This window comes from Cervus canadensis, chromosome 12, assembly GCF_019320065.1.
Source record: "Cervus canadensis isolate Bull #8, Minnesota chromosome 12, ASM1932006v1, whole genome shotgun sequence".
In the NCBI taxonomy this organism is placed as follows: Eukaryota; Metazoa; Chordata; class Mammalia; order Artiodactyla; family Cervidae; genus Cervus; species Cervus canadensis.
The window spans coordinates 6,254,518-6,279,327 of record NC_057397.1 but is presented as its reverse complement, the minus strand read 5'-3'; the positions used below and the strand labels follow the sequence as shown (position 1 = coordinate 6,279,327).

The following is a 24,810-nucleotide window of genomic DNA, read 5'->3' as shown; positions in this document are numbered from 1 at the left end:
ACATTCCAAAGAACGTCTCTTGGACGTTGCTTTTTCCCTCATGCTGTCATCCATCCATCACAAGGGTAGAATTGCAAAACTGTCCAAAGTTGGAATTAATTTGGGGGTGGGGAGGATGGTACATTACTTTTTTCCATTTTGTCCCGAAGCCTTCTTTTGAATAATAAGGCAATATGAATGCTGATGTTGGTGAAGGATCCGGGGTGACATTTATTGCCCTCTGTTTGTATTAAGAATGTCGAATCGGATTTTTAGTTTACATTTTCGAGATACTGTGTGACTGAGGGAACTTCTTAGATGAGCCCACAAGGGAAATTCAAAGGGGTTTGCTCAGTGGCTGGGTTTGGGCTCTGGTGTCAGAGCGTCTGATTCTGGGTCCTGATCCCAAACCCCCAGAGCAGTATGGTCCTGGACACATGACTTCATCTCTCCACATCTGAAAGCCAGATGATGGTAGTTGCTACCTCCTGTGGTTTTTGTGAACAAAAAATTGCATGTGTGTGTGTTGTGCTCGATGACTTTGAGCTATCTAATTATTATTTATCCTTGCCATCATTATGGTTATTACACAATTTGCCTGAAGGAGTCCTACTGCTGGTGTCAGCCCAGGATTTAAGCCTGCCTCTGGCTTACTGCGAAGCTCACATATTCTTGTGCGTGCTTTGCATTGCTGACTCCACACTCCTTATCTCAGCCTGCAGAAGGGGGCACCTCTCTTGAGCATTTGACCGTTCATCTCTCCACATTTCTATCCCTTCACCCCCCCATTTATGCTTCCTCTCATCATGCAGATATCAAATAGGTAATGGGTGGCCCGACCTATGCAAATACGGGGGAAGTAAGCAAACAGGAAGAGAAACAAAGAAATGAACTGGCCTGAGCTTAGTCCTTGCAGTATCCCGGGAACTGAGCTGGGCATTTCATCTCCATCATTTCATTTAATTATCCTGGAGAAGCAGATATTATCTTTCCCATTTTACACATGAGCAAGCTGCCTTTGACAAACAGTAAAGCAAAATGACTGAAGCCCTGTAGACTACTCCAGCTTCTATTCCAAGTCTGTCTCACTTCCAACCCCACACGCTTTCTCAGAAGCCACATGGCTTCCCTTCCAAAACCCACATCCTGGACCTCTTCGTCCACACATCTTCCCGGGGACTGAAGAATTGAGGAAAGTCACAGACACCATTAGTTTTGTTGGCGGTAACTCCACACGTGGCATTAGTCCAGAGTGAGCTTGGGAAGGACTTGCCCAACTCAGACATCTTGGCTTGCATTGTCCAGTCCTGGTGCCAGAGGGAGGCTGGGCATCCCTCCCTCCTCTAGGCTGTGGTCACGTCTCAGGGACTTTGAACGCCTCCCCGTGTCTCACATCCAGGACACCTGGCAGCGTGTTGACAAGCCTGAGTTCTCTAAGCTTACAAATGATGCCCCAGCTCTGCCCAACAAGGAGTAATTAAATGAACTGGAGAGGATTTAGGACTGTGATCACCATTTCAGGATCACTAACAGTCTTCCAGGAAAATGAAAGAGATTCATCAATAGTTTCTTCAACTGAGACCAGAACTAAGACCGTGGGAATGAAAGGAAGATATATTTTAAGTGCTCGATGTCAGGAAATGTTTTCTAGTGGACTGGTCTTCAGTGGGCCAGGGTCCTTGGAGCATCATGAATGTCCTCCTTTGAGGAAGATGGGGTTCAGATGGTCGAGAATCTTGGAAAACTACATATTTGATGAAAAGGTGATGATATATTTGATCATAAACCTTCAAACATTTGTAAAAAGCTTTTGAATTCCTTTCCTCAGAATGAATCTTCAAGGAAACTTGAAATATAAAAGGGAAAAGTAGAATTGGTTTGGTCGACATTTCTTGAGGTGTGACCTCCGAGGCTATCATTGCATCTGTTTGAAAACCACTAGAAAACCACCAGTAAATGTGTAAACACCACATTGGCTAACATTTTTTTGAACCCTGAGCCTGAAATTCTTCTAGGCTTCATATTTATTATCTCATTCAGTTCTTCAAACAACCTCATGAAGTCAGGGCTATGATTGTGTGGACTGTTATGCAGATGAAAGAGCAGAGGGTCACACGGGTGATGGGACACATTTGAGTTGACACAGCTGGGCTCAGGCAGAGCCTGGCTGCGTGTTATGACATGGATCACAGGGTCTCTAAGGTTGTGCCAGTTCTTTAGTAGTCTCTGATTCTCCCAGAACTGGTGTGTCTGAGTCCAGTCCTGACTAGCCAGAAGCCCCTGTAGACGTGTAAGCAGAGTGGACAGTGGGTGACTGAGGGCTGCTACCTGGATTGTCTGAAAAGCAACTCAAAAATCTCAGGAGACTTCAAGAGGGCTGTTCACTGGAGGAGAGGCAGGCTGCCCTTTCTGTGAGTACAGTGCTCATGGCATGTGAAATCTTCCTGGGGCAAGAATCAAACTCATGTCCCTTGCATTGGCAAGCGGACTCTCAACCACTGGACCACCAGGGAAGTCCTCTCATGATTCTGGCAGCTTACTTGCTTCCCACCCACCCTGTGCATTGGAAATTAGATGGGGTTTTGCAAGTTCTGTTGCATCCAAGCCTTGTGTCTGCCCCACAATTGCTGCAGTATTCTGTCTGCAGTGTTCTCCCTGCTAACTCCTGCTCAGGTTTTTTTTTTTTTTTTTTTGTCTCTTCTAAGATATCACCTATCTCAGGAGACTTTATTATAGTTTAGCCTGGTCAGGAGCATCCTTCAGGCCTCCCTTTGTCCTACCACTAGTGCCAACCACCTCCTCATTACCTGCTAGGTCTTGGCATCCAGGTTCTATCCACTCCTGGTTCCCAGGCTTGCCGCTCGGGACTGGCACACAGTGAAGCCTGGGTTGAAATGTTTTGACCCTCCTCTCCCCTGTATTGAATAGTACAACAGTATTCATTGAGGGTCAGCTGTGTAGTTGACACAGTTCTGGGTGCTGTTTTCAGGATGATGACCCAAACAAAACAGTCCCTGTTCTCACAGAACGTTACTCCAGTGGGCAAGACAAGTCACTGAATCTAAGCTCCCTTCTCTAAAGGAGCTGGTTCAGTATGAAATGTGTGCCGTGATGTAAAGTGCAGGGGGCCGTAAGAAGTATGACAGGAGATGCTTCATTTATTAATAGATGAGGGCTCAGGAGGGATCTCGTGGAGGAAGGAACATTTGAAAGGAGACTTGAAAGTTACTTGAAAAATAATAGCCCAGTATGAGTGGGAGGAAAGAAAGCAGGAAGAAAGGGCAGGTACGAGGCCCCGGAAGGAGCGGCTCCATCCAGAAGCTGAAAGGAGGCCGCTGTGACTGCTGGAAAGGTGAGCTAGGGCCAGCTCTCCTGGGTGTTATTGCTTGTGCTCGGGCTTTCGGGCATGTGTGTGCATGTTGTGTGGGCTCAGTCCCGTCCGACTCTTTGCAACCCCATGGACTGTAGCCCGCTAGGCTCCTCTGTCCATGGGATTTCCCAGGCAAGAAGACTGGAGTAGGGTTGCTGTTTCCTACTTCAGAGGATCTTCCTGACCCAAGGATTGAACCCGAGTCTTTTTCATCTCCTGCATTGGCAGGCGGATTCTTTATCATTGTGCCTAGGAAGCCCTTCAAATGTATGTCTGTCTCTGTGTGTGTAATAATCACCTCTGTTCTGGAAAAAGTCTTGAATGAATAGAGGATTTTTCCACTGCAGTATTTGATTCTGTAGAGGTAACACTTTCATCAACAGAAGAAGCTACAGGGCTGTGTATACATTTTTGTTACTATCTACCACTTCTGTTGTTCTGAAGCCAAGTATTCATGTACTTAAACCATGCTCTATTTGTGTTTGATTTTCAAATATCCATGTGAATTATATTTTTAAAAAGACTACCTGGTTCTGCATGGCCTCGGTGCACCATTGGAGGTCCTCCTTTGTAGCTTCTCAGGCATCCTGTCTTGGAGAATCACAGGCAACCACACATAGTTGAACCTCAGAGTTATTCCTGGTGCTTCTTATGCCTCGGGCAGTGCCTTGGACTTATATTCACCAGGTACCCCAGGCCCTCCGCAAGGCTCGGTCCTTTCTCTCTGGATGCCTTCCACTGCTCTCCCAGGCTCTGCTTCCTCCCGGTTCCCTCTTCCCTCTGTTGTCAGCCCAGCAGCTAGAGGGTCCCTTTAGGACCTAAGTCAGGGAGTGTCACTTCTCTGCTCAAAACTTCCCAGGGGCTCAACTCCCCATTTCACTCAGGACGGCATCCGAGTCCCTGTGATGGCTCTGAGCTCCTTCCTGATGCTCCGGCCACTCGACACCGGCCTGTTCCTCCAGCACTGCCCTCTGTCCCCCGCTCCTGCTCTGGCCACCAACCAGGGGCCTTTGGGGTATCTTCCTCTATCCAGAACATTCTTCCCTAGTATGTCTGCAGAGCACAACTTCTCACCTCCTTTAAGTCTGTTCTTGTCACCTTCTCTAATCACAGTTTAACCCTGCAGCTTCTCCACATCACCTTCCCACATACCGTGGACATAACCCATTTGTCCCATTTTTCTTTATTGATCCTCTTGCTAAAATGTAAGCTGCACAGACACTGTGATTTTTATCTGTCCTTTTCACTGATAAATTTCAGTACTGAAGATCCCCCCTAACATTCGGTGCTCTGTGATGACCTGGAGGGATAGGATGGGGGTGTGGGTGGGAGGGAGGCTCACGAGGGAGAGGGTGTATGTATACAATAGCTGATTCATGTTGTACAGCAGAAAGTAACACAACATCGTAGAGCAGTTATCCTGCAGTTAAAAAAAAGGATGCGCCCTACGAGTGAGTGCATTCTTCCACTATTCTTCAGGGCCCAAACTTTCAAGAAAAAAAAATGTAGGCATACCTTAAGAACAGGCGCAGGTCATTGCAGCATGGAACTTAAGGAAGAAAAGATTGCTGGTCTGTGGACATAAAACTTCAGTGCAGTTGGTTCTGAAGCTTGTGCATGCATGTTTGCAGCAGTGCATGGTGTGTGCACCCTTGTTTGTGGGCGTGCATGGTTGTGGTCATGCTTGTTTCCATGTGCCGATGCCTGTGGTCATGCCTGTGGTCATGCATGGGTGCACGCACATGACTGACATGCATAGTTGTGGACATGCATGGTTGTGTGTGCATGTTTGTGGGCACACGTGCACACATGTTTGATTGCACTAGCAAATGTATATGAACTCTGTCATGCAGAACTGGGGGCTCTGGACTTTGAGGAGGGACCTTGGTTCTGTGGTTTCTCATGTCCTTCCCTGGAGTCAGCCTTTAATTATCCACCTCATTGTGCTAAAAGTGAAGTCTCCGCCGGATGTCACAGTCTCCTGCTCAGCCGCCCTCTCGGACATCCTCTCCTCTCCCAGGGGTCTGCGTGGCTGTGTTCTAAGAGCCGTGTGACTAGCACCAGCCCTTTAAAGTCACTTGGAGGACTCCTTGTCACAAGCACAGTTTCAAGTGCCTTCCCCTGCCTCAGATCTGGAAGGAGGCGGTGCCTTTTGTGACCTTGCAGCTGGCTGCATTCATTTAGAGGTCATTCTTCCTCTGGTGTTTTCGGAGTCCAGTTAAATTGGTTTGGAGTTCAGTGGGCTCCTCCTGACTCCTGCGTGAGTTGACTGTGCTCTGTATTCACTCTGGTCTCTTCCCAGCCCCATAATAGACCACACGCACCCTCACCCGGGTCTTCACTTGTCAGGGTTAATGGCATCATAATGCATCAGTTGCCTGAACTCAGGCAGGGAAGAGTGGTACAGAGGATGAGTGTGCTCTTTGCAACCAGGTCCGGGTCCCAATCCCAGTTCTACTGCCTCAACGGATGGGCTGGTTTGACCTTGACTTTCAGGTTCATCTCCTGTGAGTTGGGATGCGGTACCTGAGGAGCATGACTGCCAGGGTTGGATGCTGTCATATATGAGACAGCATCCATCCTGGTGCCCAGTGCCTAGTAGGTGCTCTCTGACTCCTCTCCATCAACCCTGGATTCTGCCCCAACACACACCCTCACAGCCCCTCCTGAAGCACATGTAACAGCAAAGTCTGACCTGGCCAGTCTCATCTACCTCCACACCCTTGCCCATCTCTTTACCTGGGATGAGTGGTGGGTCACCTCCTTTTATCATATACAGGTTTCTCTCTGAACTCCTGCTTCCCCTTAAAACTGAGTTCAGGGCATCACTGAGGAGACATGGGCTCAATCCCTGGGTCAGGAAGATCCCCTGGAGGAGGGGTTTGGCACATCGTTGGTTAAAACAACCCAGAGACTCTCGATTAGTACCTTGTATGCTTGGGTCAAGTGACAAAATGCATGCTGAAGGAAGCATGTGAGACATATATATTTACTGCATTTATGATCTATGCCATTCATTACTCAGCTCTTCATGTTTTGGGGACTCTGTGTTAAGTCAGCAAACATTCCCTCATACCTACTATGTGTGACATGCCAAGGACATGGGGATAAAAATGACAGATTTATTGAGAAGGGCTGACATCTCACTCTGGAGGTGATCAGTCGCCTCCAGGATACACATCTCACTAAGAAAAAGTGGGGTGGGGAGAGGACATGGGCTTTGAGGCTACATAGGGTCTCTCTCAGTTCCCACTGCTTATTACGAGCAGCAGAGCCTTGGGAAAGCCACTTAACCTCTGAGAACTTGTTTCCTTCATTGGTAAAATGAAGATGACTGCACTTAGGTGGTTCCCTGATCCCTAGCAGAAGGTGTCCTCCTGGACTGGGCTGCACGCACTGCAGGGTCAGGGCTTGGCCGCTGGAAGTTGTGCTCATTTCACAGGACAGGGCAGAGCCTTCTGGTCGGACAGTGTTGAGATTGTGACCATGCAGGGAGCCCTCTCCTGTGTCCTCTGTGGATCCAGACTGCCTGGGGCTTCCCTGCAGGCCCTGCCCTTGCAGATGCTGGTTAGGTGTTTGTCTTGCCCAGTCCTCAAGGGCAGGGAGGACACTGGAAGTGATGGATTGCTATCCATAAAGACGACTGACATGGCCCTGAAGGGCCTATCCCAGCAGCCAGAGTTTTGAACTCAAGGCCCCTTGATTGTAGATTAAGGGAGAATTGTAAGAAAAGGCAACTGATAGTAAAATCGAGCAGCTGGTGCCTGGCTGCAGAAATACAAGCAGATGCCTCAGCTTTATTGTCAGAGAAGAAGGTGTTGGTGATGGGGTGGAGAGTGGTGGATGGTGGGGCAGGAGAGAGAGAATGGTTGGAGAGTTTGCTTAGGGAGAGACTGAGCAAATACAGCCCATCAAGGAGCAGTCTATTTGCCCACCAGGGTGAGAGGCACCCCAGATTTAAGCTAGCATTCCTGGGTTCAGTTTGCAGCAGCTTCATTAAGCTGCCTCTGAATTCTGCTCTTAAACATTCGGGACTCTTTTCCCTTGTCCATCTGTTCAATTCACTCAACGTTTAGATGGTGTCGTCTGTCTCTTAACTTCCTGACCCAGGTCTTCTCACTTGCACTGAGCGCAGGCCCTGTCCACAGATGCTGATCACGCTTGTATTAGCTTTCCCAGCTGTGACCAGAGAACGGAGGCTTGGCTGGGCGTCATGCTGCCTTCTGAACACCCACCGCCTCCTCTGAACATTACAGCCAAACCGAGAGGCCTTCTCACCCCGAGTCCTTGTTTTCTTCCCCACTCCTCCGCCGTCAGAGACAATTGGCCTCATAGAAGGATATTTTGGTTTCAAAACGCCTCCCCCATGGTAATTATAGAGCACATCTCTTAGTCAAATGGAGCTCAGGGACTTCTTTGTGGTGGTTCTGTCTGAACAGTTTTGCAGTAATAAAGATCTGATGGGTGAGGAAGTGGACATTTTTATGCAGACAAGGAAATTCCTTGAAGTCTCCAGGATGCTTTCAAACTCTTGTTAGTTTTTCTAGCAAAAGGCAATCAAGAGACATAGCAGCCAAGGGAAGAAAATTAAGCAGAGTAGTGACAGTTTCTTCTCAAAAGAGACATGTTCTCCTTGGAAAGGGCTGGAAATCGGTCAGGGGTTCCTCCGAGAGAACAGTTGGCGAGTGTGTTTATGCGTCTATCTCTGTCTGTACACTCATCATCTTTCAAGCTGTTTTTAACACAGCTTTAGTACCCACTTACTCGTCATCATAGCCCATGCATGATATATGACTCACACAAGATTCCTTGTGTTTTTTTCAGGAAGAGAGCAGAGTAGAAGGTAATATCATCCAAAATGATGTCTGAAGCATCTTATATTTTCTGAGTAGATGTGCAGTGGAGGCACTTTTCATACATTATCACATTTATTTTTCCAACAGACCTTCCAAATGGGTGTTGCTACCCCTCTTTGACAAATGAAAAAACTGAGGCTCAGAGAGGTGCAATGATTTTCCCAATGTCATACTCCTGGCAGGTGGCAGAGCCAGGATTTAACTAGGTCAAATCAATCAACCTAGGTTTAACTCCAGAGATTGGTCTTCCCTGGTGTTGCACAATGCCTTCCACAAAACTACCCTTATTAGAATAATCGTGGTAGTAATTAATTCAGCTTATGATTATTGAGGACTGACTCTGTGCTGTGCTAAACTATCATATGTCACCCTCAGGAAACACTATCAGTTGGGTCTAATTGTTTATCTGCATGTTGTCCGGGAGGAAATGGTAGCTCGCGGATATTGTGTAACTTTCTTAAGGTCAAACAGCTGGGAGGTGATGAATGTGGGACCAAACTCTCTTTGATTTCATAGTTGGTATCTTTAACCATGACACTTAAATCCTCTGGTGGTGGAGGGTATCTTGGGTATCTTGCTGTTTATAATAGCAAACGGTGGTACTAGTGGTAAAGAGTCCTCCTGCCAATGAAGGAGACCTAAGAGGCAAGAGTTAGATTCCTGGTTTGGGAAGATCCCCTGGGGGAAGAAATGGCAACCCACTGCAGTATTCTTGCGTGGAGAATCCCATGGACAGCGGAGCCTGGCAGGCTATAGTCCACGGGTTCGCAAAGAGTTGGACACGACTGAGTGAGCGTGCACATTAGAGTAAATATTTGGGAAATATGTATTTATAGTTCCTCCTTCCCCATCCTACAGTCCAGCCAAACTTAGCTCCGTACTGTTCTCACTTACACTCTCCAGAAACCACCCCTCTGCAAGGTCTCCAAGTTGCTTTTCCACTTTAAAATATCATTCCATCTTCCCAGCATGACCAAGATCTACCCATTCTTCAAGGGTGAGCCAAAATGGCACTGAGCTTCATCAGCTCTAAGCTACGCCTGTGAGATGGGTCAAACCCTACAGAGAAGTCAGGTGAGCTCATGCAGAGCTGCGTCAGCTACGTGCAACGTGAACACAATCTGTTCCCGAGCACCCCTGTCTGCCAGGATCTCAGTCACGCTCTGGGGCAAAGCCTACACTCTAATATCTAAGAAGCGCATTGTGGTTCTGCTGAGTGAGGGTATAGCCTTGTTTGCTGGAGAGCAGCGTTACAGTGCAGGCATGCTGAAAATGGGTGACATTCGAGTTATCCCTCCCTGCCCCGGCTACTCTGCTGTCTTCACTGGGCTTGAACACCTAGCTTGCACTCCTTTCTCTTGACATAGGAGGCCTCTTCAGTATGCTGTGCTATTTTTAAGGACAGGTTTTAATTCACTTCTGCCTTGGATGGACCCCTGCTTTGTACTGAAGGGAAGATCTCCCACTCGGAGCTAACTTTGCCCTTTGTCTCATCCTCTTGAAAACTCTGAGAGCTTCCCTATGATTAGAATAATTTATGAAATCAATTTTCATATCTGCTAGACTGTAAGCTAGACTGTAAGCTCCTTAAGGGCAGGGGCTGTTTTCTCATTTGTCTCTGGGCCCTCAGCCCCTGTCTTGATGCCTTGTACTTGGCATAGGTTAATTTCCTGTTGGCCATAACTGAGTAGCAAGAATGTGGATAAAGTGGATGGACATAAAGTTTGCAAATTTTTTCGCCATTATTATCACTGGCATGATTGAATGTTTGGATTCTTCCTGTTATTATGAGTCATCACTGCACCCCAGTTACATTTGCAGGTGACCAGTATATATTTGAAATGACCTTGATTTGTTTTCTTGAAGTTAATTTTTATGGAGTATAGCTGCATTACAATGTTGTGTTAATTTCATGGCAAAGTGAATCAGCCATGTGTGTACATATTTGTCCTTGTTTTTGGATTTCCTTCCCATTTAGGTCACCACAGAGCATTGAGTAGAGTTCCCTGTGCTACACAGCAGGTTCTCATTAATTATCTATTTTACACATAGTATCAATTTACACATAGTATCAATAGTGTCAGCCAATATACATCAGGAGTATCAATCAATATACATCCTGACCCCCCTCTGTCACCCCATGGTGTCCATGTGTTTGTTCTCTACCTCTGTGTTTCTTTCTGTTGTGAAAATAATATAATCTGTACTATTTTTCTAGATTCCACATATATGTATTAGTTTATGATATTTGTTTTCCTCTTTCTGACTTATTTCACTGTGGATGACACTCCTACACCTCTGCAAATGATTAAGTTTCATTCCTTTCTATGACTGTGTAATACTCCTTTGTATATATACGTCACATCTTTTCTTTATCTTTTGATAGACATTGTGGTGCTTCCGTGTCCCGGCTGCTGTAAACAGTGCTGCAGTGAGCATTGGGGTACATGTGTCACTTTGTTTTGAGTTCAGCTTAATTTGAAATACATAAATTTATTTTTATCTTTGGAGTTACATAGCGATGAGTTTGCATTTCAGTTCTAGTTACAAGCTATAAGTCTATGAGTATTTAGTTTTGTTTTTGTGTGTGTGTGCGCTTCAGTTTCCTCAAAGGGATAGTGGAGGAGATAATGACCACCTTTTATGAGTATTATTCAAGTAGAATGTGACATTGCATATGAAATGTCTGGTATGGTGCCTGACTCAGGCTGGCTTGTAAGAAATATGCTTCCTTTATTCTTACTATGATATTGTGGTTGTTGTTGTTAGTATGTGAGGACTATCCAAAGCAACAGTAAGATAATTTAGTCATCTGTGTGTAGAGGACCTTATCAGTTAATGTGAATATATATCCTAGAATTAAATTGTATGCAAATGTATTGGTAGGATGGGTTGGACAGTGGACCAGAATGAGCCAGCCTCTTGTTCTAGCATGGTGTTAGCATGGCCTCTGCAAACCAGCTTGGTGGTCTTGGGCCTTGTCTTCCCTTTTGATGCATCTACTTCTCAATGGCAGCATCTAGATAAATCATGATTCTTTTAATAATTACAATTATAATTTTAAAAGGAGTTGGTACTTCCCATGTCTTATGCACTGTTCCATGCGCTTTCCCTATAGGGCCCCATTTGTTCTTCACAGCCATTAATTTTTTTTTTTTTCATTAATTTTTAAGATGAGGAAACCAGTGCTCAGAGAGGTCAAATGAATTGCTGAAGGTCACTCGTAAGAGATGAGTCAGTGTTTAACACCTGGCCTCTGTGAGGTAGAAGCTCTGGGGTTCGATCCCATGCCTCTGACCTCTCTACACAAAAGACCTGTGAGTTGTGTTTGCTTTCCAGCCCTGCCTCTGTCCGCAGACAGCTTGGAACTGGTAGCTATCTCACCTATCAGAAAAATTCCCTCCACAGAGACCCTCACCCCAGTGTGATACTGCACAGCAGATTTTCTGGTCTGATGTTTTAAATTACCCCTGTCATTTCAAGCTGCAGGAGAAGCTTGCAAGTCTGCTTCCACCCAATGTCATTTAATCAAGCAACACAAATGTGAAGAAAATCAAACAGTGCCTCCAATCAAAAAGGAGGAGAACCTATACCTGTTGGTTGTGCACTAGGTGTCAGGCATCTTTGATGCCTCTTGATCCTATACTGGCTCTTGAGAAGGCGCCTTTGTTTTACCTGCAAAGGGTGCTTTTCTGGGCGACAAAGATTGGCACCGGCAATGATGACACATGGCCACTCATGCAGATTAGAAACCCCATCTGGGCTGACTCATTAGGTGGGAACAACAGGTCCAGCAGCCTGTGTGAATAAAAACAGCGGAGGGAGATGCCAGGATGGGGAAGCGCATCTCGGTGTTCCAGCAGGCTCACAACCTCATTTTTTACAGATAGCATTTCCTATGAGGCTACTTGGATTGCAGCTTTGCGTCCTTTAAGTGGCCTTGCTTTTATGAATATGGGCATTTGTTTCTGAACCTATTGGGGTTGATATGTAAAAGTAACAATAGCAAAAATAATATCCATCATTTTTTGCAGCTCAGGGTTGCTCTTGGTTTTTATTTTTATCAGTGTCAACTCCAGAAGGGAACTGATATGTCCCTTGGTAAATGAGAAAACTGAAGTTCAGAGAGTTTAAATTGTCTTAAGTCACACAAAAGCATCATGGCTGTTGTTATTGTTGTAGTTTTGTTTTTTTGTTTTTTGGCCATGCCGTGAGACACATGGGATCTTAGTTCCCCAACCAGGGATTGAACCCACACCCCCTTGCATTGGGATTATGGATTCTGAGACAGTTCACAGCATGAATACCACACACAGACCCTCTGGATCAACAAAGAGGTATGGATAAAGGAATGAGGAGGGTCCTCAGTGTAAACATTAGTGGAATCTGACTGAATTGTTATAATCATCCTTTGATCATGTAGAAGTATCCAGATAAGCTTTGTTGAAATAGTAAAGTGAACTTTTCTTCAAGAAATATCTTTATCATTTGTTACTGGGGCCAAACGGCTTGTAGTCCTGTCATGGTGGGTGGATACTGTCAGAACAGATGAATCAGTCTGTGAGTGTGTAGTGACACTATATTGGTCATTCTCCTGGGTTGTTGTTGTTAATTTTCAGAACACTAAGCCTCTGTTTACGGGCAGGCCTTCGCTGGTTTCCCTGCTAGGCCAGGGAGTTTCACCCTAAAGCCAGCAGGTCTTCCACTTTGCTTTTAATTTGCCATAAATGGAATTTTATTTTATTTATTTTATTTTTTGACTTACAAAGAAATTTTAATAGTTGCATATAAAAACATAAAAGTTGAAAAGACAGTCAAAAACAGCATGTCCTTCAGTTCAGTTCAATCTCTCAGTCATGTCCGACTCTTTCCAGCCCCATGGACTGCAGCACCCCATCACCAACTCCCGGACCTTGCTCAAACTCATGTCCATCGAGTTGGTGATTCCATCCAACCAGCTCATCCTCCGTCGTCCCCTTCTCCTCCTGCCTTCAATCTTTCCCAGCATTAGGGTCTTTGCCAATGAGTCAGCTACTCACATCAGGTGGCCAAAGTACTGGAGCTTCAGCTTCAGCATCAGTCTTTCCAATGAATATTTAAGACTGATTTTCCTTTAGAATGGACTGGTTGGATCTCCTTGCAGTCCAAGGGACTCTCAAGAATCTTCTTCAACACCACAATTCAAAAGCATCAGTTCTTTGGCACTCAGCTTTCTTTATAGTCCAACTCTCCTATCCATGCATGACCACTGGAAAAACCATAGCTTTCACTAGATGGACCTTTGTTGGCAAAGCAATGTCTCTGCTTTTTAATATGCTGTCTAGATTGGTCATAGCTTTTCTTCCAAAGAGTAGGCATCTTTTAATTTCGTGGCTGCAGTCACCATCTGCAGTGATTTTGGAGCCCAAGAAAATAGTCTCTCACTTTTTCCATTGTTTCCCCATCTATTTGCCACGAAGTGGTGGGACCAGATGCCATGACCTTTGTTTTTTGAATGTTGAACTTTAAGCCAGCTTTTTCACTCTCCTCTTTCACTTTGATCAAGAGGCCCTTTAGTTCTTCTTCCCTTTCTGCCATAAGGGTGGTGTCATCTGCCTATCTGAGGTTATTGATACTTCTCCCAGCAATCTTGATTCTAGCTTGTGCTTCATCCAGCCGAGCATTTTGCATGATGTCCTCTGCATGTAAGTTAAATAAGCAGGGTGACAATATACAGCCTTGACGTACTCCTTTCCCAATTTGGAGCCAGTCTGTTTTTCTTCAATCTCACAACTTTTAATTATGTCTGATGTTCAGGCCCTCCACTTTGAGGTTTCTACACGACCAGTAACAGGCAGAGTTTCAGAGTTCACACTCTTAACCACTCTGCTATATTGACTCTGACGGCTCAAAGAAAGATTCTTCTTTGTCCAGCCGTATGAGCAAAGCTGTATCAGAATAGTGTTCCATCATGTGTCTGCCGTTTGAATAATGAAGTACTCTGTGCCACAGGCAGCTTGGAACCTTGTCCCACCCAGACCCTCACCTTTCCCCGGCTTCACCCCAGCTGTGAGGTTGGAGAATAGAGTGGGATCGTGTCTGGGGAGGATGTGTGTTTCACACCCTTCTTCGGTAGCAGTAGCAGCAGTATTCTGTCCTTAATGAAATACGGGGTTGAGAATCACCCAGGGCTTTGCAGGAGCTTCCCTGTTCACGTCTCATGACAGTTCTGTGTCACTAGCGGTGTCACTACCCGCAAGGAGAGAGGCTCGGAGAAGGAGAGTTATTATCTCAAGTTGGCCTGCTTGGCTTTGGAACATTCTGGCTCCAGAGTCTTGGTGTTGACCTTTCTGTAAGCACAGTGATTTGTATTTTAAGTCATGTCAGATGTCCCTGGGTCAGAGAGGTGGTTTCATAATATGTCTGGTATGAAAGTGGTTATGACAAAATGCCATAGACCTCTGTATTCCCATTATAGAATAGTATATCTACTGTGTATTTATTTTTGATGTGGACCATTTTTAAAGCCTTTATTGAATTTGGTTCAGTATTGCTTCTGTCTTATGCTTTGGTTTTTTGGCTATGAAGCATTGGAGCTTAGCTCCCTTGCCAGGGATTGAACCTGCACCCCCTGCCTTGGAAAATGAAGTCTCATTCTCTAGACTGCCAGGAAAGTCCCTATTTCTAGTTCTGTTAATATTAGAAGAATCGCACATGGGTTCTGAACCACTCACCCAGTTGTAGATGTTGGGGTTGGATTGTATATGTTTGTGGTTTATTGAGGGAATCTTCATGCATTCATTCATTCATTCATGCATGCATTCCTCTGGCACTGAATGAATGTCAGTGCTGTATCAACACCAGGTTAGTTGCTGGAAATAGAAGAATAGGGTGTGGCTTGTCTCCCCCAGAAGCTGGGTATTTATAATCAACTAATAACCAATGTTTATGAGATAATTTTCTTCTCTTTGTACAGTGTTCTTAATCAGAGCTCTAAGAAACATAGAAGCAAAAGCAGCATTTGTATTCTCACTGCATTTTTGAGAAAACAGACGAAAATACATTAGTGATCAGAATGAGTGGGGTTAGGCTCCTGGGGAAAAATGGACAATGGGGAAATTTAAGTGAGCTTATGAATGTTAAAGCACCAGGCTTTACCTCCACCACAAATAAGAACTTAAATTTTAGTCAAATGGTCAAAGGTTCATATAGTCAAAGCTATGGTCTTTCCAGTGGTCATATATGAATGTAAGAGTTGGACCATAAAGAAGGCTGAGCACTGAAGAATTGATGCTTTTGAACTGTGGTGCTAGAGAAGATTCTTGAGAGTCCCTTGGACAGTAAGGAGATCAAACCAGTCAATCCTAAATGAAATCAACCCCGAATATTCCTAGGAAGGACTGATGCTGAAGCTCCAATACTTTGGCTACCTCATGGGAAGAAGCGACACACTGGAGAAGACCCTTATGCTGGCAGAGATTGAGGCAGGAGGAGAAGGGGGTGACAGAGGATGAAATGGTTGGATGGCATCATGGACTCAATGGACATGATTTTGAGCAAACTCCGGGAGATACTGAAGGACAGAGAAGCCTGGTGTGCTGCAGTCCATGGGGTGGTAGAGTAGGACACGCTGAGCCACTGAACAATAACCACCTGCATTTTTAATCCCCACTAAATCTTGCCATTAACTAGCTGTGTGCCTGTAGGAGAATTATGTGATCTTTCTGAGTTATAGATTGTATGTTGTTAACATAGAGATAACCTTTCCTGTCTATTAGTTTTGTTGTGAGGAGGGGATTGGAAAGCCTGTACACATTAATTTATTATTGCTGTAATACATTGCCACAAACTTGGTGGCTTAACACAATGTAAACTTATGCACAATTCTGGAGGTCAGAAGTCTGAAATGAGTCTCTCTGGACTAAAATAAGAAGGCTGGCAGGACTGTGATCCTTTGTGGAGTCTCTAGGGGAGGTTCTATGGACCTATCTTTTCCAGCTCCTATAGGCTGTCCGAATTCCTTGGCTGGTGGCCTCTCCCTCTTCGCAGCCAAGCATGGATGATAACCTTTCTCACATTGCATTCTTCTATCACTCACTTCTCTTTCACTGAGAAGAAGCCTGGTGAATGCATTGGATACACCCAGGTAATCCAGAGTAGTCTCCTAATTTTTAAAAAATTTATTAAAACTTTATTGATTAACTTATTGGCATTATTTTAACTTTTAAACAGCATATCGGAAAAGGTTAATGAGGATACTCCCATTAAAAATGTTGTGTTGTATGTTTTTCCTTTATTATGTAGTCCTCAGAATCGTAATTTTTATAGGTTATATAATGTGTCATCATAGGATTTTATTTGACCATTTCTTTGTTGTTCTGATTTTCCATTATTATAAAAATCACACACACACTTCTAAAGTTAGATTCCTAGGGACTTCCCTGGTGGTCTAGTGGCTAGGACTCCATGCTTCCACTGCAGGGGGCACAGGTTTGGTCTCTGGTAGGGAGCTAAGATCCTGCATGTTGTGTAGTGCAGCCAAAAAATAAAAATAAGGTTAGATTCCTAGGATAGAACTATTGAGTCAAGGAAAATAAAAATGTTTGATATTCTTGCCAAATTGCCTTTCAGAAACGCCATGTTGATTTTTTCCATTCTACCAACAGTGTACAAAAGTACAGCTCTCATTATACTTAAAATGCTTTTTCTTTTTGATTCTGTAATTCCAACTGTAATTCCACATGAATTCTTTTTTGAAGGTTCTGAAGATCAGGATGTAGCTATCTTTGGAAGGGACATTATTCTACCTGCCACATTATGTCAGGGGCATAGCTCAGCGTCACTTTTACAGGTGGAAGCCAATAAAGGATGCCCATTTTCCTATTATTTACTCAAAAGGCCCTTTGCAGATCTAGACTACTCAAATACACCAGCACATAGTCTGAAGGCTTTCACTTCCGGTCTTCACTTCTCCACTCCTTCTGACTGGTACTTACCCCCATCATCCCCTACTGCTTGTTCATTCCCCAAGGATTGGCGCTAATCGCTCCCTTCTTCATGGGGTCTTCCTTGAGTCACCGTAACTAGAAGAAGGTGACTTTGAAATGGTTAAAATATATCTATTTGAAGCAATAAGGTCATTCTAGGAGATGTGCTAACATTATTTACTGAATATGTGAACTTGGACAGATTCCTTCATTTCTAACTTTAGTTTTCTAATCTTTAAGATGGAAGTCACAGTAAGGGCATCAAAGATTTCCTGAAAGAATCAAACAAAATCATCTATGTCATAGATGTCATGGTTTATGAGTTTATTACCTGGCAGAAACTTTATTTCAGACAAAAGATAATTGCTAAAGGGATTGAAACATTTTGTATAATCAAAGCAGAGGCCAAATGGGCCAACCTAATTGAAACCTGTTTGTTTCAGCGTATGCTTATAAAGCGTCTGAAGTTCAAGATGACTAGTTCCTTGAAATAAGGTTTGGTAGCATCAGTGCTTCTAAGGAGCAGCAATTCAGATATTGCTCCAGAGGTGATAACAAAAGAATTATAATTTGTGCAACAAAATATGACTTCTATCAGATGTAATAGGCAAAAACAAATTACTGTTGTTTCTCAAGTTAGAATCTCATTGCTTTTTGCTAACTTAACTGCTTTAGCTAAGCAGTTTTCCTCCTCCAGTGACTCAGTTTCTTCTTTGGTTGACACTTGAGATGATGTTTTCTTTTACAAAGACTTTGTTGCTTAGTCGCTAAGTCATGTGTGACTTTTTTGCGATCCGATGGACTGTAGCCCACCAGGCTTCTCTGTCCATGGGATTTCCCAGACAAGAATACTGGAGTGGGTTGCCATTTCCTCCTCCAGGGTATCTTCCCAACCCAGGGATCAAACTCACATCTCCTGAAGTGGCAGATGGATTCTTTACCACTGAGCCACCAGGGAAGCCCTATGAAGCCTTTGTGGAGGACCAAACAAGATTGCATGCATGGGATTTCCTAGGACAAGTCCTAGCACAGAGATGCTTAATAAAGCTTGAGCATAACTGTAACTGCCCTGAGCATAATCCAGCAGAAAAGCAATGCATAGCCTCTGGCAGTAATTGACCTATTTCATGTTTGGAGAGGAAACCATTTGAATATCACAGCTGCTGCTGCTGGTGGTGGCAGGATTTGTGCCTCTTCCTTTGATGATGAAATTATTAACATGCATTGGTCTTTTATTATAGAAACACTAAAAGTGACATCTTGCATTTGTATAAATCAGGGTTTGCCAATTGCTGGCCCATGGAGATTCAGCCTGCGAGTGTAGTTTATCTTGTCAGCACAGGGCTTTATTGTTAACACGGTGGCCGCGGTTGCCGCTGCTAATTGTTTTTGCTGTTGCTCTTGGCGTTGTCATTGATTTATGAACCAACATTCAAAAACTTTAAAATGGTTTATTAAAAATCTGAATTACTGTCTTCCCTGGAAAAATAGAATGATCTAGCATTACACGGCCAGCATCTCAGCACAGTGGTCATTAACTACTGCTAAGTAGGAACTGTCTGCTGTAGACGATGCAAGAACCTTCCCCTCTGCCTCTGTCTCCCTGACTCTGATGCTTCCTCTCTGGATTTCACGATGGTGGTAAACGATCTGTATAATGAGACCTTGCTCCCAGGAGAAACACAGGGTTATGATCCTGACAGCCTCTGGTCATGTTCTCATCACCTGATCAATATATAGCTTGTTTAGGTGTGTTTCTGTTTAAAGGTGGAAACACCTAAAATAAGTGTGTATATATATATTTGCCTTTATATGGGTTCCCCTGGTAGCTCAGCTGAAATGCAGGAGAGCCCAGTTCAATTCCTGGGTCAGGAAGATCCCCTGGAGAAGAGATAGGCTACCCACTCCAGTATTCTTGGGCTTCCCTGGTGGCTCAGAAGGTAAAGAATTCACTTGCAATGCAGGAAACCTGGGCTCGATCCCTGGGTTGGGAAGATTCCCCGGAGGAAGGCATGACAACCCACTTCAATATTATTGCCTGGAGAATCCCTATGGACAGAGAAGCATGGCAGGCTACAATCCATGGGTTCTTAAAGAGTTGGACATGACTGAACGACTAAGCAAAGTGTAGCATATATACATATATTCGTATATATGTATCTGTCTATATAAATATATTCATCTGATTCATTAACATTGAACTCATGGCTGACAGCAGTGTAACTCATTCCTGAATGAAGCCTACCTAAACACCCTATTTTCTGTGTAAGGCACATCACAGGCTTCTTGCTTTTAGGGACACTAGACAGCACTTCAGCTCTACACTCAGAGGCCATTTTAAATACGTGTAAATCTATGGCTGATTCTTATCAATGTATGACAAAACCCACTGAAATGTTGTGAAGTAATTAGCCTCCAACTAATAAAAAAAAATTAAAAAAATATAAAAAAAAAAGAAAAGAAAAAAAAAATATCAAAATAAAAGCTCCAACCAAAAATGTCTGCTTTCTCAAGACACAGAACCAGGAAGGAAGCAGCCGCAGTTCAATTCAGTTGCTCGGTCGTGTCCGACTCTTTGCAACCCCATGGACCGCAGCACGCCAGGCCTCCCTGTCCGTCACCAATTCCTGGAGTTTACCCAAACTCATGTCCATTGTGTCGCTGATGCCATCCAACCATCTCATCCTCTGTCATCCCCTTCTCCTCCCACCTTCAACCTTTCCCAACATCAGGGTCTTTTCAAATGAGTCAGCTCTTTGCAACAGGTAGCCAAAATATTGAAGTTTCGGCTTCAATATCAGTCCTTCCAATGAACACCCAGGACTGATCTCCTTTAGGATGGACTGGTTGGATCTCCTTGCAGTCCAAGGGACTCTCAAGAGTCTTCTCCAACACCACAGGTTAAAAGCATCAATTCTTTGGCACTCAGCTTTCTTTATAGTCCAACTGTAACATCCATATATGACTACTGGAAAAACCATAGCCTTGACTAGATGGACCTTTGCTGACAAAGTAATGTCTCTGCTTTTTGATAGGAAGCAACCTAGCAAGACAGAAAAGTTTTGACAATAGTTGTTCTATACTAGCCAAGCAGCACAGGAAAAACTGTTGCTTGACCTCCACCCACACCAGCAAAGGCCAAGTGGGATCCTAGATGTCCACCGTTGCCAGGCTGTAACAAGCACCTTCGCCCCTCTTCCCCAGCAAGAGAAGGTCTCAAGTAGGGAGCTAGGTTTTCACTACCAGCGGACAGTGATGTGAACTAGAACTCCACCTGGCCTGGTTTAAACAGAGACCATATGGGCAGCCTGCACCTGTAGCCCCACACAGCAGTCAGAGGTCACCCAGGAGACCCTTGACAAAATTTCAAAAGTAATTCAATAAAGCCTTTCCAATAAATGGTCCTGAAGCAACCGGACACCCATAGGCCCCAATAAGACAAAAGAGAAACTTAGCTTATCTCACTCCTCATGTAAAAATGACCTCAAAGTGGATCATAGACCTCAATGAAAAATAGAAAGCTTTTAGGAAAACAAAATAGATGAAAGTTTTCGGATTTAGAACTAAGCAGAGAGTTTTTAAACTTGACACAAAACACATTACCCATAAAAAATGGTGAATTCAGCTTCCTCGAGATTAAAAACCTTTGTTTTTTTTTTTTAAACCTTTGTTTTTTAAATGTGCTATAGAGAGGAATGACAGATGAACTACAGTGAGAAGTTTGTGAGGCAAAAGAATATACAGAAAACCCACCAGCATGTCTTTCCTTGGACCCTGAGGTCCCTCGACTGTTTGCTTTCTTCTTCACCTTTGAGAATCTTCTTTTGTTTGTTTTCTATACACTGTCTAGAACTTTTGGCTGTGGTTAGTGAGAATAGGGAAAAATATGTCTATTCCATATTTCCTGGAAGCAGAAGGTATGACAGATCTTTTTCCTTCTTTCTTTTGGGGCTTCCTTGGTGGCTCAGAGGGTAAAGTCTGCCTGCAATGCAGGAGACCTCATTTTACAGATCCGAAACAAGCTAGAGAAGACGTGTGATGTCCTCAGAGTCACGCAGCTCTCACGTGATGTCACCTAGGCTGCACGAGGGCGGTGACTGTGTTCCCTGCTCACAGTATCCTCAGATCGCCGTACACACGCGAACGCGTCAGCAGGGCCCTTCTCTGATTGTATTCACAGTGCAACGGACTCAATAGTAGAATAGCTCCCAGCTGTGCGTTCAGTGAGCCATGAGAAACTGATGTGTGCTCATGATCTATTTTACTTCTATTTCAGTTTGTTTTATTCCAAGTCTTTTACCCAATGGGTTTGAAAACAGTGGAAGGGGAGGACAATGATGAGGCCAGACATGTTCTTGCAAATGAAAGAATCATTATTAACTGTGAGGCATAGAACTTCAAAACGTGCTTCCGCACACGTGGCAGAAGAGGGCAAATACGAGTCTCCTGATAGCGTGGGAATCTGCTCGACATTCTGCAATGACCGAATCTAGAAATGGGGGTGACGTGATAAACCCAAAGCGCAGAAATAGACTGGTGACATTGTTTGCCTATAATACCCCCAGGATTAGCAGCTCAGCTACTGTGTTTCTAAAGGAAATATTTGTGTTGCAATGTGATAGCAGTTCAGTTTTTGTATGGATTGTCTATCATGCACTCAACTCCTATTTTCCGTAAAATGGACTTTTTCGACTAGAGAAAAGCCATCTCTCATAACGTACCTGTGGCATATGACTTATTGCTCCCTTGTTTCTATTTCTATTACCGCCAACCTTTTCTGTGTCTCCTAGGATCCTCAGATGTACTTAACTTCCTGTCTCCATCTTGGTCCATCTCACCCCTCCCTGACAGTGCTGGCAAAATAAATCTCTCTCTGATGCTAGACATGCATGCCATTTGGAAACTAGCCCGTTGCCTACAGTCTTTAGGATTAAGTCTAGGTGTTTATAGAAGCAGGCAATAATAAGAAGCCTGATATTCAGCAGCCTGTCCTCTGTTCTTTTCTTAGGTATTATCAGATCCGAGTGACCTTGAAGGTGTCCTCAAGGATCCCCCACAGACTGAGCGCCTCCATCGCTGGGCAGACAGGTGAGCAGGAAGATGCCAGTGGGGCACTTGCTGCCCACTGGTAAGCCTTCATTTATCACTGTAACCAGGGCTTAGCAGGGGGCAGGGTACACAGAGGCACTCAGCAAACCATTGCTGATTGTTGAATAAGTGGATTTTGGAAATGGAGACCCACTGTTGCTTTGGCCCTGTGTTATTGCAAGGGGGACCTGGCTAAAACAAAACAAAACAAAACAAAACACTCTCCTAGGAGCAGCTGGTATCTGAGGATAATCCTGGCTGTGAGTTCATGCTCAGTCGCTCAGCTGTGTCTGACTCTTTGTGACTCCATGGACTGTAGCCTGCCAGGCTCCTCTGTCCATGGACTGTTCCGAGCAAGAATACTGGAGTGGGTTACCATTTCCTCCTCTAAGGGATCTTCCTGACCCAGGGATCGAACCCGAGTCTCTTGGGTCTCCTGCACTTGCAGGCGGACTCTTTACCACTGAGACACCTGGGAAGCCCCAAACCTGGCTGTAGAGGCTGGCTAAAATCAAATCAGGGAGGAAGAAGATGGGAAATGGCATCCAGCTGGTAGGTAAGAAGAAGCCTGTTGTCAAAGAGGAGTTAATAATCAGTTCGGTGAATGGGACTGAGTCAGTAGGCAGGTGTGGTAGCACTTTCTGTGCACGATAAGGAGTCAAACGCAATACTCCTTGGGAAGAAGGATTGCCAAGGACAATCCAGGTTCTCACCTTGGAGCATCACTAAGGTATCCCAGGCTATCAGCAGGTTCAATGTGATAGCGTTGAGTCAGAAATACAGAACTTATTATGTAAAAAGTAAAGCTAGACATCAGAATTATATTCTGGCAGAAGTATTTGCATTAGTAAGTTTGGGAGAATGTATAGATCAACCGGACCTTAAGAAGAAGGAGACATACTCTGGCTGTAGACATCAGGATTATATTCTGGCAGAAATATTTGCAATAGTAAGTTTGGGAGATTGTATAGATCAACCATACCTTAAGAAGGAGGAGACATACTTTGGAATGGAAGAGAGAGAAGGTAAGGAGACAAAAAGACAGAACCGTGTAAAGGCTGCTTAACTTTCACTCTACAAGGTAGCCAAGAATATCATAGAAATCAAATTCAGTAAGGTCAAGAGTTCTGGTCATTCATAGCTACATTTCCAAAAATTGATTTTGGGTTGCTTTGGCAATTATATTACCCCACTGTTGACAGTGATATTATGGCCAGTAGAGTTGTGTGCAGTTGAATGACTGCAAAGTTAGTGCAGATGTGGTGGTCTGTGTAGCTCCTCCTTGGGGGAGGGTGTGGGAGGTGCAGGGCAGGGGGAGCTCACATGGGCCATGCAAGGGACAAGCCAGGGAGGCCGATGGTTTGTGGGCAACAGGCTGGCTGGGGCCTGTGATCCAGAAAGAGAAAGACCCTGGAGACCGCTGGCTTCTCCCCTGACTCCGCAGAGTTAAGCAGTAGGTAGTAGTCAGGCCCCCACATTTCCAAGGAGGTCCTTCTCCTCCACTCTTCACTCCTGCTTTCTCCAGGGAATAAGTCAGGCGTCTGAGACTGGAGGTCACCCCTCTCCTGGGCCCTGTGCTCATTCGGGTGCCCGCAGGTTCCCACTGTGCTGCCACCTGTATTGTGCCTCCTCCCACCCCAGCTTCTGCCAGGAGAAGCTGCATGGAGCTGACTGAGGAGGTAGGATGTTTGAACCCTGATGCTGCACGAACTAGTCACGTGATCCCAGGCCTTGACGACTTGAGCTTCATTTCCTCACCTGACACATGAGGATAAATATCCGTCCTCTGTAGGGCTTTGTCTTACACATTATTTGTTTGGGCCCTGTCTTTTCTTCTTGGTGAGCCTGGCCAGAGGTTTGTGCATTTTGTTTACCCTTTCAAAGAACCAGATCTTGGTCTTCACTGATTTTTAAAAAAATCTCTATTTTGTTTATTTCCTCACTGATATTTATTATCTAGTTTCTTCTGCTAATTTTTGGCTTTCTTTGTTCTTTTTCTAATTCTTTTAGGTGGTGGGTTAGGTTGTTTGAGATTTTTATTCTTTCTTAAGTAAGGCCTATATTGCTATGAATGTCCCTCTAAGAACTGCTTTTGCTGCATCCCATCGATTTTGTATGGATGTGTATCTTAGAGATTATAAATGTAAAGGGTGTTTTACATGTTATAGAGGTTATTAAAGGAAATGTCCCAAGTCAGAAACAGAACCTTTTTCAAAAAATGTTTAAATTATTTTTTAAAAATTTTTTGAAAATTATTATTAATTGGAAGAAAACTGCTTTAAAATAGAAATAGGAAAAACTCATTGTGTCTAGCAAGGCAGAATTCAGGAGTGGTACAGGCCACACATTCTAGAATTTCCAAGTTCAAATCCTGCTTCTGACACTTCTCAACCTTGTGGACTTAGAAAAGTTATTTTGCCTGTTTGGTTTCTTGGATTCTTCACCTATAAAGTTGGGCTGGTAGGAGGTCCCAAACTCATAGGTTTGTGTTAAGGTTTGAATGAATTATGCAAGGAAATGTCTAGAATGGTCATGACCCATAGTAAGCTCA

The 24,810-nt window shown here is 44.3% G+C and overlaps 1 protein-coding gene across 2 annotated transcripts in view; it reads left to right on the top strand.

Moving 5' to 3' along the window:
* FAM135B (family with sequence similarity 135 member B) overlaps nt 1–24,810 on the top strand; it is a 248,968-nt gene that overhangs the window by 111,444 nt on the left and 112,714 nt on the right. For both annotated transcript variants that reach the window (XM_043484174.1, XM_043484173.1), the window contains exon 3: nt 22,180–22,259. In XM_043484174.1, the coding sequence (XP_043340109.1) occupies nt 22,180–22,259 (80 nt within the window). The remainder of the gene's footprint in view (nt 1–22,179; nt 22,260–24,810) is intronic.